Source organism: Silurus aristotelis (assembly GCF_946808225.1).
Source record: "Silurus aristotelis genome assembly, chromosome: 2".
In the NCBI taxonomy this organism is placed as follows: domain Eukaryota; kingdom Metazoa; phylum Chordata; class Actinopteri; order Siluriformes; family Siluridae; genus Silurus; species Silurus aristotelis.
The window spans coordinates 6,654,873-6,669,126 of NC_139575.1; the positions used below are offsets into that span (position 1 = coordinate 6,654,873).

The 14,254-nt window shown below is 41.1% G+C and overlaps 1 protein-coding gene across 1 annotated transcript in view; it reads left to right on the plus strand.

The window, feature by feature from the left end:
• The first annotated feature begins 308 nt into the window (after positions 1-308).
• The window catches only part of pcdh9 (protocadherin 9), a 271,137-nt gene continuing 257,191 nt past the window's right edge, over positions 309-14,254 (plus strand). The window contains exons 1-2 of the mRNA XM_083565892.1: positions 309-955; positions 1,528-4,676. Of these exons, the coding sequence (XP_083422018.1) occupies positions 1,650-4,676 (3,027 nt within the window). The 5' untranslated portion in view covers positions 309-955; positions 1,528-1,649. The remainder of the gene's footprint in view (positions 956-1,527; positions 4,677-14,254) is intronic.

The following is a 14,254-nucleotide window of genomic DNA, read 5'->3' on the forward strand; positions in this document are numbered from 1 at the left end:
TTATTGATTGCACCGGATCCAAAAATGTGTCTTTTTATAATTGATGCATATCATTTATACACATATTTTATTTTGCATTTATGCACAAATGTTTGTATTTGGTGCACAAGAGGGGTGTAATGAAGGTCTAATGAATGAAGCGCGCGCTCTACGAGTTCCAGCGCCGCGTCCTTTGCAGCATCACCGTCTCCGACTCGGGCTCCGTTTCCTGACACGGATTCGAGCCAATCCTCGCGCGGAGTGGCGCTGCGCGTGCGTCCGTGCGCCAATGCGCTCGCACGAGGCGTGGCTTGGGTCTGAAAGCACGCGTCGGATCGAGCATAACTCCAAGTTTAGAGGCAGAAATGCCAGTCCTGTGCAGGAGAGGAGGCGCAGAGGAACCGCGTCTCACCGCACTCACCGATGCGCACAAGCGCGCGCGCTGCCGGTGGACGCCAATGCTGGATTAGCTTGCTTTTTCTTTTTTTTTTAAATGGTTTTCTTCTTAATATTAGAAATGATTCTCATCTTTAATAAAGACCATTAGAAATCTCGGAGCTAATGCACTGTATGCATCGTTGAACTTGACTCTGGGATAAATAAAAAAGAATACAGGATGCGTTTGCGCGTCTGTGCAAAACAGGTGCTTCTAAAAACCAGCGGTTCTCCAGCTTCAGCTTTGATCATATGATGCACGGATTTTTTTCTTAAATTTTTTTTCCCCCAATTTTTTTGTGCATTCTTTTTTTTCTTATTTTTTTTTAACCAGTTTCCGGACCTGCTGCTCCTAACCAGCACTGGAGGGCTTTGATATCGGAGCTCATGCGAACCAAGAGGATTTTTTCGCTCCCTATGCACGACCTCAAGAGTCACTAACACACACGCACACACACATACACACACAGAGACACACACACGCGCGAGCGAGCGAGGAAGCAAGCAAGCAAGCAAGCAAGCGCGCACCCATAGACCGGGGGTAAGGCATGACTTTTGATCTCCACGCGTTTGCACCATTGCGTGTTTTTGCATTACATTGATGCTTTGCATTTTGTTGTTGTTATTGTTGTTTGTTAGTTTTCCCCTCTCTTTCCTTTCTTTGTTGCATTTGTTTGTTTTAATAATGCATGCGAATAAAGCAATGCATCTCATAATCCTCGCATGTTTCCAGACGTTTGCTGCAAAATTCTGCGAGAGGTCCTTGAAAGACGAAGCCGAGATGAATTGTATTGGTGTCCAAGATTGTGAAGCAGATCTTCCATGATAACAGAGTGGATGTTGCTTTACTGATAGAGAAATTCATGCAATTTGCTGATTAGGAGGAATTCATTCTCAGAGAAAGAGAGAGAGAAAGAGAGAGAGAGTCATTTCCTGTGCTCCCTTTTTCCCCCTTTTTCTTGGAAAGTCTCCTTGCCAATGAAGTGTTCAATAATTTACTCTAAACATGCAGTGCATTATATGCAGTACAATGTAAATACAGCAGATCAGTTGATGTGGCTTCCTAGAATCGAGTTGATTTCTCAGCCCTGTATTGTAATTGTTTATTTTTAGGATCATGCTCGACTGCTCCTTATCGAGAAAGACATGGTTTTCCTGAACACACGGGTCTGACCACAATGCACCGAGGATAACTGTTTGAATTTAGACAGAGGAAAGACATTCGAAGTGCTGACATGGATTTAAAGGATTTTTACCTTCTGGCAACCTTTGTTGCTTGCCTGTGGCTGGATCCAGCCATCGCCCAAGAGCTAATTTACTCGATCCGCGAGGAGCTGCAAGAGAACGTACTTATTGGAAATATACCAAAGGATTTGAACATCTCCCATATGAACGCTGCCAGCAACAATCTGGTTTACCGTCTGGTCTCGAAAGCCGGGGACAACCCATTACTGAGAGTAATGAGCAACACGGGAGAGATTTTTACCACCTCGAACCGTATCGACCGCGAGAAACTCTGTCCTGGGCCGTCGTTCGAGGACGGCGAGTGCTCGTTTGAAATCGAAGTGGTCATCCTGCCGAACGACTACTTCCGATTAATCAAAATTAAGATAGTCGTGAAGGACACCAACGACAATGCGCCGATGTTCCCTTCGCCAGTGATCAACATTTCCATTCCTGAAAACACTCTGATCAACAGCCGCTTCGCTATCCCATCCGCCACCGATCCTGACACGGGACCCAACAGCGTCCACAAATACGAACTCGTGAATGGACAGAGCACTTTCGGCTTGGATATCGTTGAGACGCAGGAAGGAGAGAAATGGCCACAGCTGATCGTGCAACAGAATCTGGACCGAGAGCAAAAAGACACCTATGTCATGAAAATCAAGGTAGAAGACGGTGGGAATCCGCAGAAGTCCAGCACGGCTATTCTTCAGGTGACGGTGACTGACGTCAATGACAATCGTCCGGTTTTTAAAGAAAGTCAGATCGAAGTTCACATTCCTGAAAGCTCTCCAGTCGGCACTTCTGTTGTCCAGCTGCAAGCTACAGATGCAGATGTGGGGTCCAATGCAGAAATAAAATACATGTTTGGTACCCAGGTGTCTCCGTCTACACGGAGACTCTTTGCTCTTAACGGTACGACTGGCCTGATCACGGTACAGCGGTCACTCGATAGAGAAGAGACTGCAATTCATAAGCTGTCAGTTTTAGCTAGTGATGGAAGCTCCAGTCCAGCAAGAGCAACCGTAACGATCAATGTGACTGATGTGAACGATAATGCTCCGAATATAGACCTGAGATACATTATCAGTCCTACTAATGGAACAGTAATGCTGTCTGAAAAAGACCCCATTAACACTAAAATAGCTCTTATCACCGTCTCGGATAAGGACACCGATGTCAATGGCAAGGTGATCTGCTTTATTGAAAAGGATGTGCCCTTTCACCTCAAAGCAGTCTACGACAACCAATATTTGCTGGAAACCTCAGCTCTGTTGGATTACGAGGGGACCAAAGAGTACATCTTCAAAATTGTGGCTTCGGACTCCGGAAAACCCAGTTTGAACCAGACCGCATTGGTTAAAGTAAAGCTCGAGGATGAGAACGACAATCCACCCATTTTTAGCCAGCCTGTTATTGAGCTGTCAGTCATGGAAAATAACCAGCGTGACCTTTTCCTCACAACCATTAGTGCCACCGATGAAGACAGTGGGAGAAACGCGGAAATTGTCTACCAGCTTGGACCTAATGCCTCCTTCTTCGATTTGGACCGCAAAACCGGGGTGCTGACGGCCTCAAGGGTGTTCGACCGAGAAGATCAAGATAGGTTCCTTTTCACCGTCACAGCAAGAGATAACGGCACTCGGGCACTGCAGAGCCAGGCGGCTGTTATAGTTACCATTCTGGATGAAAACGACAACAGCCCCAAATTTACGCACAATCATTTTCAGTTCTTTGTTTCGGAAAACCTGCCCAAGTACAGTACCGTAGGAGTGATCACGGTCACGGATGCAGATGCAGGTGAGAACGCAGAGGTGTCTCTCTCTATCCTAAACGACAATGAAAACTTTATCCTCGACCCCTTCTCCGGAGTTATAAAATCAAACGTTTCCTTCGACAGAGAGCAGCAAAGTTCTTATACCTTCGACGTAAAAGCCGTCGATGGCGGTCGTCCTCCGTGCTCGTCGGTCGCCAAAGTGACCATCAACGTTATCGATGTCAATGACAACACACCTGTTGTTATTTCCCCTCCGTCTAACACTTCCTTTAAACTGGTACCACTTTCTGCCATTCCGGGATCTGTGGTTGCTGAGGTTTTTGCTGTGGACGGAGATACAGGGATGAACGCCGAATTAAAATACACCATCATCAGTGGTAACGGCAGAGGACTTTTCAGAATCGATCCTGTTACAGGAAACATTACTCTCGAGGAGAAACCCACAGTTGCGGATATCGGCCTCCATCGTCTGGTGGTCAACATTAGCGACCTTGGCTATCCGAAGTCCCTTCACACGCTGGTTCTTGTTTTCCTTTATATTAATGACACTGTGGGAAATTCGTCTTTTATCTACGACCTCATCCGTCGCACCATGGAGACGCCTCTGGACAGGAACATCGGTGACAGTAGCGAAACATATCAGAACGTGGACAATCTGAAAACCATCATCGCCATCATTACAGGCACTATGGTGGTTATCGTGGTGATCTTCATCACTGTTCTGGTCCGTTGCCGCCACGTTTCACAGTTTAAAGCGGCCCAAAGGAAGAAACAAGGTGCCGAGTGGATGTCCCCCAATCAGGAGAACAAGCAGAACAAGAAGAAGAAGCGCAAGAAAAGGAAGTCACCCAAAAGCTCTCTGCTTAACTTCGTTAGCATCGAGGAGAACAAACCGGATGATCCAGCTCACGAACCCATTAATGGTACCATCAGCATCCCAGCTGAGCTTGAGGAGCCGGGAATAGGACGTTTTGACTGGAACACAACCCCGACCACGACCTTCAAGCCCAATAGCCCTGATTTAGCCCGGCACTACAAGTCGGCTTCGCCTCAGTCGGCTTTCCACGTCAAGGCTGACACTCCAGTTTCGGTGAAAAAGCACCACGTCGTTCAGGAGCTGCCCCTCGACAACACTTTCGTTGGAGGATGTGATACACTCTCCAAACGTTCGTCCACTAGCTCGGATCACTTCAGTACCTCGGAGTGCAGCTCCCAAGGAGGCTTCAAGACAAAAGGAGGGACCTTACACAACAGACAGGTAAAAGAACACTTTTACTGGTCTATAAGTAGTCCATATAGCCGCTCTATTCACTACTAAAGTGCCGATCCTAACCTAGTTGCTAGAACTCAACAGATATGCATGCGTCTTATACGAATAGAAAAGAAAAATCCAAACGTTTCACCAAAAGGTGTACTGATTTTATTTTATTTTTTCTTTGTACCAAAAAGCAACATGTATGCGATTGTGTGTTTGATTCGATTCAGAAAGTGTTATTCTGCATTTTGTCAACTTCTTTCTCATGTGTTTGTTTGTTTTTTTCCTTCTTTTCCCCTTAATTTATACATGTCCAATTTAAGGCATTAATAATGGGTTAGCTGCTGTGAGTTGAAGGAAACTGTTAAAGCATATGTGTGGATGCTGAAGTGCGAACATTATGCTGCTCTCCGAAATTTGTAAAAGAAACATTTTTTTCTAGCCTGTCTACTCCTTTGTCATTTGACCACCCAAAAACATGTGTTTATCTGAAAACCCAGTGAAAAAAACGATCCATTATTATTCATTATTGTTCTGAACAAAAATGATTTCTTCTAAACAATCATTATAAGAACAACCTGTTGCAGTAATGTTTTTTTTTCTTTCTTTCTTTTTTTTTTTTTTTGGAACTACCTTTCAGTAGCTGTGTACCGTTTTCTATTTGCCCGTACCTTCACTAAACTCCTACTTACTTGCATGGCACAAAAAAGCAAACCATTGCACGAACACCCGTCCAGGGAAAGCTTCATGAATATTCACAAAAAACTAACCTAAGCCATTAAGGTAGAACCGTATCCGGTCCAAAGTGGATTAGCTGTTAATAAGTCTCAAATAACATATCTAATCCCGTTTCTTTGAAGCCTCATTAGAATGAGATGCTTGTTATGTAGCACAAATAATCTCATGTTATGGAAAGGAGATTGATGGGAAGCTTGGGTGAAGAGGAAGAATGGATGGAGGGATGAAGGGAAGGGAAAGAATGAAGGCAGGAGGGATTTTTTTACCTTTAGGTGGCACTGTTGCTTCATAAGATATGGATTGGCTTTGGGCCAATATGCAGTGTGCGTGCATGTGTGCGTGTGTGTGTGTGTGTGTGTGTGTGTGTGTGTGTGTGTGTGTGTGTGTGTGTGTGTGAGTGTAATGTCAAAAGAGATAGAAAAGAGGAGCAGAACCCCCTTAACTCCAAATTCTCACTCTCTATCTCTCGCTCTCACTCTCTTCCCCCTCTCTCTTTATTCTCTATCTCTCCAGGTCTCTAGGCCTTGCATGCATCTGTGTGATTGTGTGTGTGTGTGTGTGTGTGTGTGTGTGTGTGTGTGTGTGTGTGTGTGTGTGTGTGTGTGTGTGTTAGTGTATTCAACTCAGTATGCAGCTCATGGCTAATGAAGGTCTGAATGCATGGCAGATTGATAATGGCATCCGCAGATGTAAGTGATAAGGCTTGACTGTACGCGTACACACACATCTCACACACACATACACACACACACACACACACACACAAATCATGAACACACTTCTGGGTCAGTCAAATGGGAATTGTCAATAATTTTCTTAACCTTAAAATATACACAAAGAGATGCCTTTGGTATCTGGTTATTTTTATTATTATTTATAAATTACTAAATAAATTACTTTCACTATGAATGTGTGTGTGTGTGTGTGTGTGTGTGTGTGTGTGTGTGTTCACTCATGTGTGTAATCCATAGTTGTGCATTTTAGAGTCCTAGATAGCCAGCAGTGCGCTCCGAAGCTCCCGCTCCAGCAGAGCATACACCCTAGAAGTAAGTTTTCCCCCAGAGACACACAGAGATTCACACACTTAACCTGCTTTAGTTTAAGATCCCTGACACAACGGGCTATGTGTGTATTTTTCTGCTTTGAAATGACGTCTCAGAACCTAATATATATATATATATATATATATATATATATATATATATATATATATATATATATATATATATATATATATATATATATACAGTGAGGAAAATAAGTATTTGAACACCCTGCTATTTTGCAAGTTCTCCCACTTAGAAATCATGGAGGGGTCTGAAATTCCAGAAATCACAATATATGATTTTTTAACTATTTATTTGTATGATACAGCTGCAAATAAGTATTTGAACACCTGAGAAAGTCAATGTTAATATTTGGTACAGTAGCCTTTGTTTGCAATTACAGAGGTCAACCGTTTCCTGTAGTTTTTCACCAGGGTTGCACACACTGCAGAAGGGATTTTGGCCCACTCCTCCACACAGATCTTTTCTAGCTCAGTCAGGTTTCTGGCCTGTCGCTGAGAAACACGGAGTTTGAGCTCCCTCCAAAGATTCTCTATTGGGTTTAGGTCTGGAGACTGGCTAGGACACGCCAGAACGTTGATATGCTTCTTACAGAGCCACTCCTTGGTTATCCTGGCTGTGTGCTTCGGGTCATTGTCATATTGGAAGACCCAGCCTCGACCCATCTTCAATGCTCTAACTGAGGGAAGGAGGTTGTCCCCCAAAATCTCGCAATACATGGCCCCGGTCATCCTCTCCTTAATACAGTGCAGTCGCCCTGTCCCATGTGCAGAAAAACACCCCAAAGCATGATGCTACCACCCCCATGCTTCACAGTAGGGATGGTGTTCTTGGGATGGTACTCATCATTCTTCTTCCTCCAAACACGTTTAGTGGAATTATGACCCAAAAGTTATATTTTGGTCTTATCTGACCACATGACTTTCTCCCATGACTCCTCTGGATCATCCAAATTGTCATTGGCAAACTTAAGACGTGCCTGGACATGTGCTGGTTTAAGCAGGGGAACCTTCCGTGCCATGCATGATTTCAAACAATGACGTCTTAGTGTATTACCAACCGTAACCTTGGAAACGGTGGTCCCAGCTCTTTTCAGGTCATTGATCAGCTCCTCCCATGTAGTTCTGGGCTGATTTCTCACCTTCCTTAGGATCATTGAGACCCCACGAGGTGAGATCTTGCATGGAGCCCCAGTCCGAGGGAGCTTGACAGTCATGTTTAGCTTCTTCCATTTTCTAATAATTGCTCCAACAGTGGACCTTTTTTCTCCAAGCTGCTTGGCAATTTCCCCGTAGCCCTTTCCAGCCTTGTGGAGGTGTACAATTTTGTCTCTAGTGTCTTTGGACAGCTCTTTGGTCTTGGCCATGTTAGTAGTTGGATTCTTACTGATTGTATGGGGTGGACAGGTGTCTTTATGCAGCTAACGACCTCAAACAGGTAAATCTAATTTAGGATAATAAATGTAGTGGAGGTAAACATTTTAAAGGCAGACTAACAGGTCTTTGAGGGGCAGAATTCTAGCTGATAGACAAGTATTCAAATACTTATTTGCAGCTGTATCATACAAATAAATAGTTTAAAAATCATATATTGTGATTTCTTTTTTTTTTAGATTATGTCTCTCACAGTGGACATGCACCTACGATGACAATTTCAGACCCCTCCATGATTTCTAAGTGGGGGAACTTGCAAAATAGCAGGGTGTTCAAATACTTATTTTCCTCACTATATATATATATATATATATATATATATATATATATATATATATATATATATATATATATATATATATATAGAGGAAAGAATTTATAGGAAGGATCTTTGCTTACTAAAATTGAACTTAGATATACATTACATTGCTGAAATGTATTTTCAGGAGCTCCTGCAGACAAAGTGTGGAAATATAGAGTGATGGTAAACAAGCCAGAAGGAGAAGTAATGCCGTTTTGGTTATAATGTGTACCAGCAAGTGTTTTTGCATGCTGCCATGATAATGAGAGCACTCGATTTAATCCTATTATAAAGTTTCTTTGTCCAGATTCAAACGAAAGATTTGAATGCAAACAATTTGGGTTCATGGTAATTTAGAAGTGTAGTGTATTTGCAGTTTATGTTGTGTGAATCATTTGTAACATGTTTAACAGCAACAGGCTAGTCAAATCTCCAATCTAGGATGCTAACTTCACTAGCAAAAACAGGATTGCTGACTTAGCTCTAATTAGCTTATCAGTAATGATTTAGAACATATAAAACATTATTTAATAAAACGTCTTACATCCTGTAGAAACCACGTCAGTCACGTTTTCTTATTTAATTGGATTTGGTCTGTCTTGTTTTGCTCATTTTTGGCAGGGAGAAGAAGCCTTTCATTTGAATAACAAGCTAGCAGCTAGGTCTAGCATGGGTAACAATGTAAATTAGCATTGTGGTCTAACATTTTGTGTATATTTGTGTCTAAACATATATTAAATATTATCAAAAAACTGTTTCTCTGTATGAGTAGGCAACGTTGCACTGAATTTCTTGAATTCTGAATTGAGAAAGGTTGTGCTTTTGAATGAATACTTTCTAGATTAGCTGCCTGTAATGCAGTCATTATCTAGGGAACACAAATGCTGTCCAAATATGCGTCCGCCTCGTTTAGGCAACTTTCTTCTAATGGAATTCAATGTTGGTCTTGATGACATGTTTGAAGTTTCTATGGCAACCGTGAGATTACTTAGGGAAAGTGTTTTTTTTGCCATGTCTATAGACATCATGGCTGTCACCGTTTAAACACTGTTCAGATTTCCTGGATGCGAGTCTACTGAAATGCGATTCTTAGGTCGGTTGGCTAAATGACCCTTGTGTTGCTTGGTATAAGAAAACAACCCTGAATGAATGCATGTCATTTACAGCGCGCTGATAATAGTTATCAGTTCTCAACAGGCACTCACTAGAGTCACTCTTTTCCTGTGCCTGACTCTTAAATCGCCTTATAATTCACTAGACAAGGTGTATGCAGAGATTATGTTATACTGTATGCAAGGTGTATTGCAAAGGTGCCAACATCTGTCTATAGTTTTGACTCCTTGCTGCTGTGATATAGGAGCTTTTGCAGTTCACCTGGCAGGAAAAGAAAATGATTAGTTGAAGCAGACAAAGATCAGAACTTGAAAAATAAGTGTTTAATATTGTTAGTTGTTGCCTTTGCATCATGCTCTCATTCCTGTGAATTTACGATCGAGTGAAATATAAATCACTTAAAAGCAGTGTTGATGTTGATAAATAAATAACCATTTCTGCAGTCGATTCATGTGAGCACATAGAGTCAGGTCCAAGTATTTGGACAGTGACACATTTTTGTAATTTGCATGGTGTCCATTGAATAAATCTGCCTCCAAACTTAAAGGATAAAAATGGTAATTTTTGGATCATGAGTCCTTCCTTTCCGTCTTCTTTTCTATGTTCATTTTTTTCAATAAAGTTCAGTTATAGTTTTATTTATACAATGAATCTTGTTACAGAACTGGGTAGGCTTTTTTATGTTTTCCACCACTTTTATCTGAGATTTCTTTTTTTTTTTTTAAATGTATCTTGAGATAAACCCCCTGGATTTGCATTTATGAAGGTGTTTCGTGATTGTACACTTTGACAATAGTAAACCTGCATTATTCAGAGTGTTACTGATTTGGCTTGATATTGTGAAGGGTGTTTTTCTCAGCAAGGAAAGAATTGTGCATCCACCAGTGCCAAAGTTAAAGCACCCGGCCCTAAAAACTTTACAACATTGAGAAACTTTAAGTTATATATTTATATCTAACTGATACAAATGCTGACACTGGTGATGAAATAAAAATTTTAGAAAAACATATCGACACAGAAATTTATATAGACATTTACACACGTTATTTGACGTAATTATCCGGATCGTCCTCCATTTCAGATCTTGAGTAGGTTTTTACTATAGAATAGCATATTAGAACAATGTGATTTGTCTTGGAGCTGAAAATATTGGCTGAGTTACTATTATAGGAAACTTATCATCTTCTGACCAATCAGAATCAAGAGTTCAGTAGTGTTGTGATAGGTCTATAGCTTTGTCGCATTATAGGCACGTTCATAATCAAATGTATTCAGACTAAATTGTTAATATTCTATATAAATACATTAATATTACTTAAAATTAAAACAATTTTAAGTGTGTGACCTCCGTTGCTCAATTTGTAGCCCCACATATCACACATCATGCAACTTACACACAAAGGCATTTAGTGATACTGTAGTGCATGCACACACACACACACACACACACACACACACACACACACACACACACACACACACACACATTGCTGTCAGAGCACGAGATGAAGCTGCACTCAGTGTGAATGACTCTGTTCACTCAGTTCAGCAGGTCAGAGCACACACTCGTCTCTCTCAATCCCTCTCTTTTTCCCCGCTCACTCTTCATTTCCTGTCTCCCGGCTCACTCTATCACCCGTTTTCTTCTTCTACATCAGCCTACACTCACTCTCGATCTCCCTCAATCACTCTCTCTCTTTCTTCTCTGGCACATTTCTCTCTTCACTGATGTCTTATCTGTTTCTCTCCCCTTTTCCTCATCTGCTTCCTCAATCCATATTTCTTTTCTCCTCTCTCGTTCGCTTCTTTCTCACTGTAATGTTTCTACCTTCACTGATGTCTCTCTCATTTCACCCACTCATTTTGATTCTATCATTAAGTCCCCTTCTCCCTGTTTCTTGGTTTTCTTACTCTATTCATTCTTCTCAACCTTTTTTTTTTTCCAAATTTTTCTTCTTAAGTCTTCTTTATTGTCTCTCTCTTTCAGTATCTTTTTTCTCATCTGTGTGTGTTTGTGTGTGTGTGTGTGTGTGTGTGTGTGTGTGTGTGTGTGTGTGTGTGTGTGTGTGTGTGTGTGTTAGTCAGTACAGCCTGAGGCTCATCACTACTTTGTCATGTTCTCCATATACACCAATTAACACTGCTGTACACACACGCGCACACACACACACGCCACACATCTCAGCACTACAGTGCTGCTGAACACACACTCTGCTGCCCCAGTTTCAGTCCGTAACAACAACAAACTTGGCCCTGAAGAATTATGATGCATCATTTTGTGCTCGTTTTCCAGTAATAGCCTGATTTTTTCTGACGTTTCACACTAAGACTTCACAACAATGAAATTTACCTACAAACACACCCCCACACACACATATACACTTGTTGGCAGCACTTGTAGGGACAGAATGTGACTGTGACTTGTGAGGACCTTTTTGCCTTTTTATACACCTGTATACGCTACTTACAGTTACCGGATATGAAAGAGATTTGCAAAAGAACCTTGTTAGGACCTCTTGTATGCTGTAGTTGTTGAAACTAAAACTGACATTGACTTGTGAGGACTTTTTATGTATGTTTGTTTGTTTTTTTCTTTTTTTGACATACTCACACACTTACATACACACTTATAAACTGGATTAAATGTGACGGAACTGTGAGGACTTTTTTGCATTCATTCCTGTATTCTGTAGTTGTGGGGACCAAAAACACACTACTAAACATTTCCACATGGGTGAAAGTAAAATTAGGTACCAATTATTTTATAAAACCTAACTAAATGTTTGAGAAACTGTAAGTATAAACATTTCTATAAATTTTTCACATTATTACTCTCATTAGCGATCTCAAGTCTTTTTTAGCCTATTGTCTTTATTGCCTACTGGCTATTTAGTCTCCTTAATGTCTTCATTTCCCATGATGTCTTTGGTCCCCCAAAACCCAATAAGTAAACAGAATCATTTCGCTTACCAAAACTTCAATCGCATAAGCATTTTTATTATTCTTTTTTAAGATTTGTTTATTATTTGCACTTATAATATCTATGGTGTCTTCACCCCATCTTTATATAGCTTAAAATATCATTAATATATTATGTCTTTAGTTTCTTACATCGTTAGTTCTCATATATTTAAAATATCATGGCCATAATGTCCTCGTTAACTGCTTTTGGACATTGCTAATAGTACAAAACCTATAAAAACATAGAATTGATGTAAATGTGGTTCGAATGCTAAACGTTAAACTGTGTGGTGAAATTTTATCTTTAGAACCCTCAATGTAAGGTAGCATCTGCTGGGAACCGTCTACACCTGATTACATAATCCTAATTAGTTTAGCTCTCTAACTTGCATCCAAAGGTGATCCGCACGTATCAGATAGCACGGTACGGTACAATGCAGCGTTATGTGCCTAATAAGCCAATGGGCCGAGCTCTCCTCCAAATCCACACACAGTCGCAACGACAATTTTTAATGGATCCCCAGAACGGCGACACATTAAGTAGGCACTCAGGAAGTGTATGAAACATTTAGGTTATTGATTAAACTGAACACGCGTAGAGCCGTGGGCTCCTCAACAGACTCGATTAATAAACCGAAGACAGGAAATTGAATTTGGAAGCGGCTCCTCATCGGTGACTGCAAACAGACATTACGCACTCGCTTATAAAGCCGCTCCGAGGGCTTGGGTTTCAAAGAGGTTATTTTTACAACACTCTTCAAGACTGCTGTGTCTCTTTCTTTTCTTTCTTTTATTCTCTTCTTCTTCTTTTTCATCTTCACTCTGAGTGTGTAAGTGTTCACTTTAGAGCATGATTTATCACCTTGGGCTTTTCATTTCATGAGTGCCTTTCACCTCAGGACTTACTGAACTTATAACCCTCTTCCCCATCGCACTGTAAAGGACTAATCAGATATGCAGTTCGAATGCGCTGAACTGGAGAAAGCTCTTAATGGCCTTTATGAGTTTAGGCCGGCCATGTCGTGATCTCATTATGTCGATGTGAAGAGTGTGAGAAGATTTGTCGACACCGTATGCTTTTACTGAGCAGATCGTTGTTTGAGGTGTTATTCTTGTAGTGCTTGAGACTTGAGGGTGAGTCCTATGGTCTAAGGCTGTGTTTACATTACATTTTAGAGCCTTTGTCCTCTCTTTATGGCAATATCAACAATGCTGATGTGGAATATTGCTAACAAAACCTAATGAAAATGTTTGGTTTGGAATTTTTTACACATGACATTGATAATATTCAAAGATGTACATTGGGAGTGACGAGGATGGACAGGATTAGAAACAAGTTTATCAGAGGGACAGCGCATGTAGGACGTTTTGGGGACAAAGTGATAGAAGCCCGATTTAGATAGTATGGACATGTGCAGAGGAGGGACATGGGGTATATCAGTAGGAGAATGCCGAGGATGGAGCCACCAGGAAGGAGGAAAAAAGGAAGACCAAGGAGGAGGTTTATGGATGTGGTGAAGGAAGACATGCAGGTTGTTGATTTGAATGAGGCGGATGTAAAGGACAGAGTAGTATGGAGACGCTGTGGTGACCCATAATGGGAGCAGCTGAAAGAAAAAGAAGACATGTTGATAATATTGTTATATTCAAACAGCAATAAAATTACTAGAAAAGGGCAAAGTTTATAGTGCAGGGTTTTTCTAAGGACCTGGATGTCTGGGACATGTGTTCGTACAATCATATCACATTTACGCCCATTTCTGTGTCATGGGAAAGTATTTTATTTACATGGAGTTGAGGTGTGATGTAAATGTAGCAGTAGTCAAGAAAGTTTTTCCCAACAAGAGGCAACAATTGCATAGAAAATCAAAAGACACAAAGTTCTATCCACTATTTTGCCCTCTTTAATAAAATTGATTGCAAAGAAGCACCTCAGGTGATGATTGTATGGTGACTTTATGGTCATAC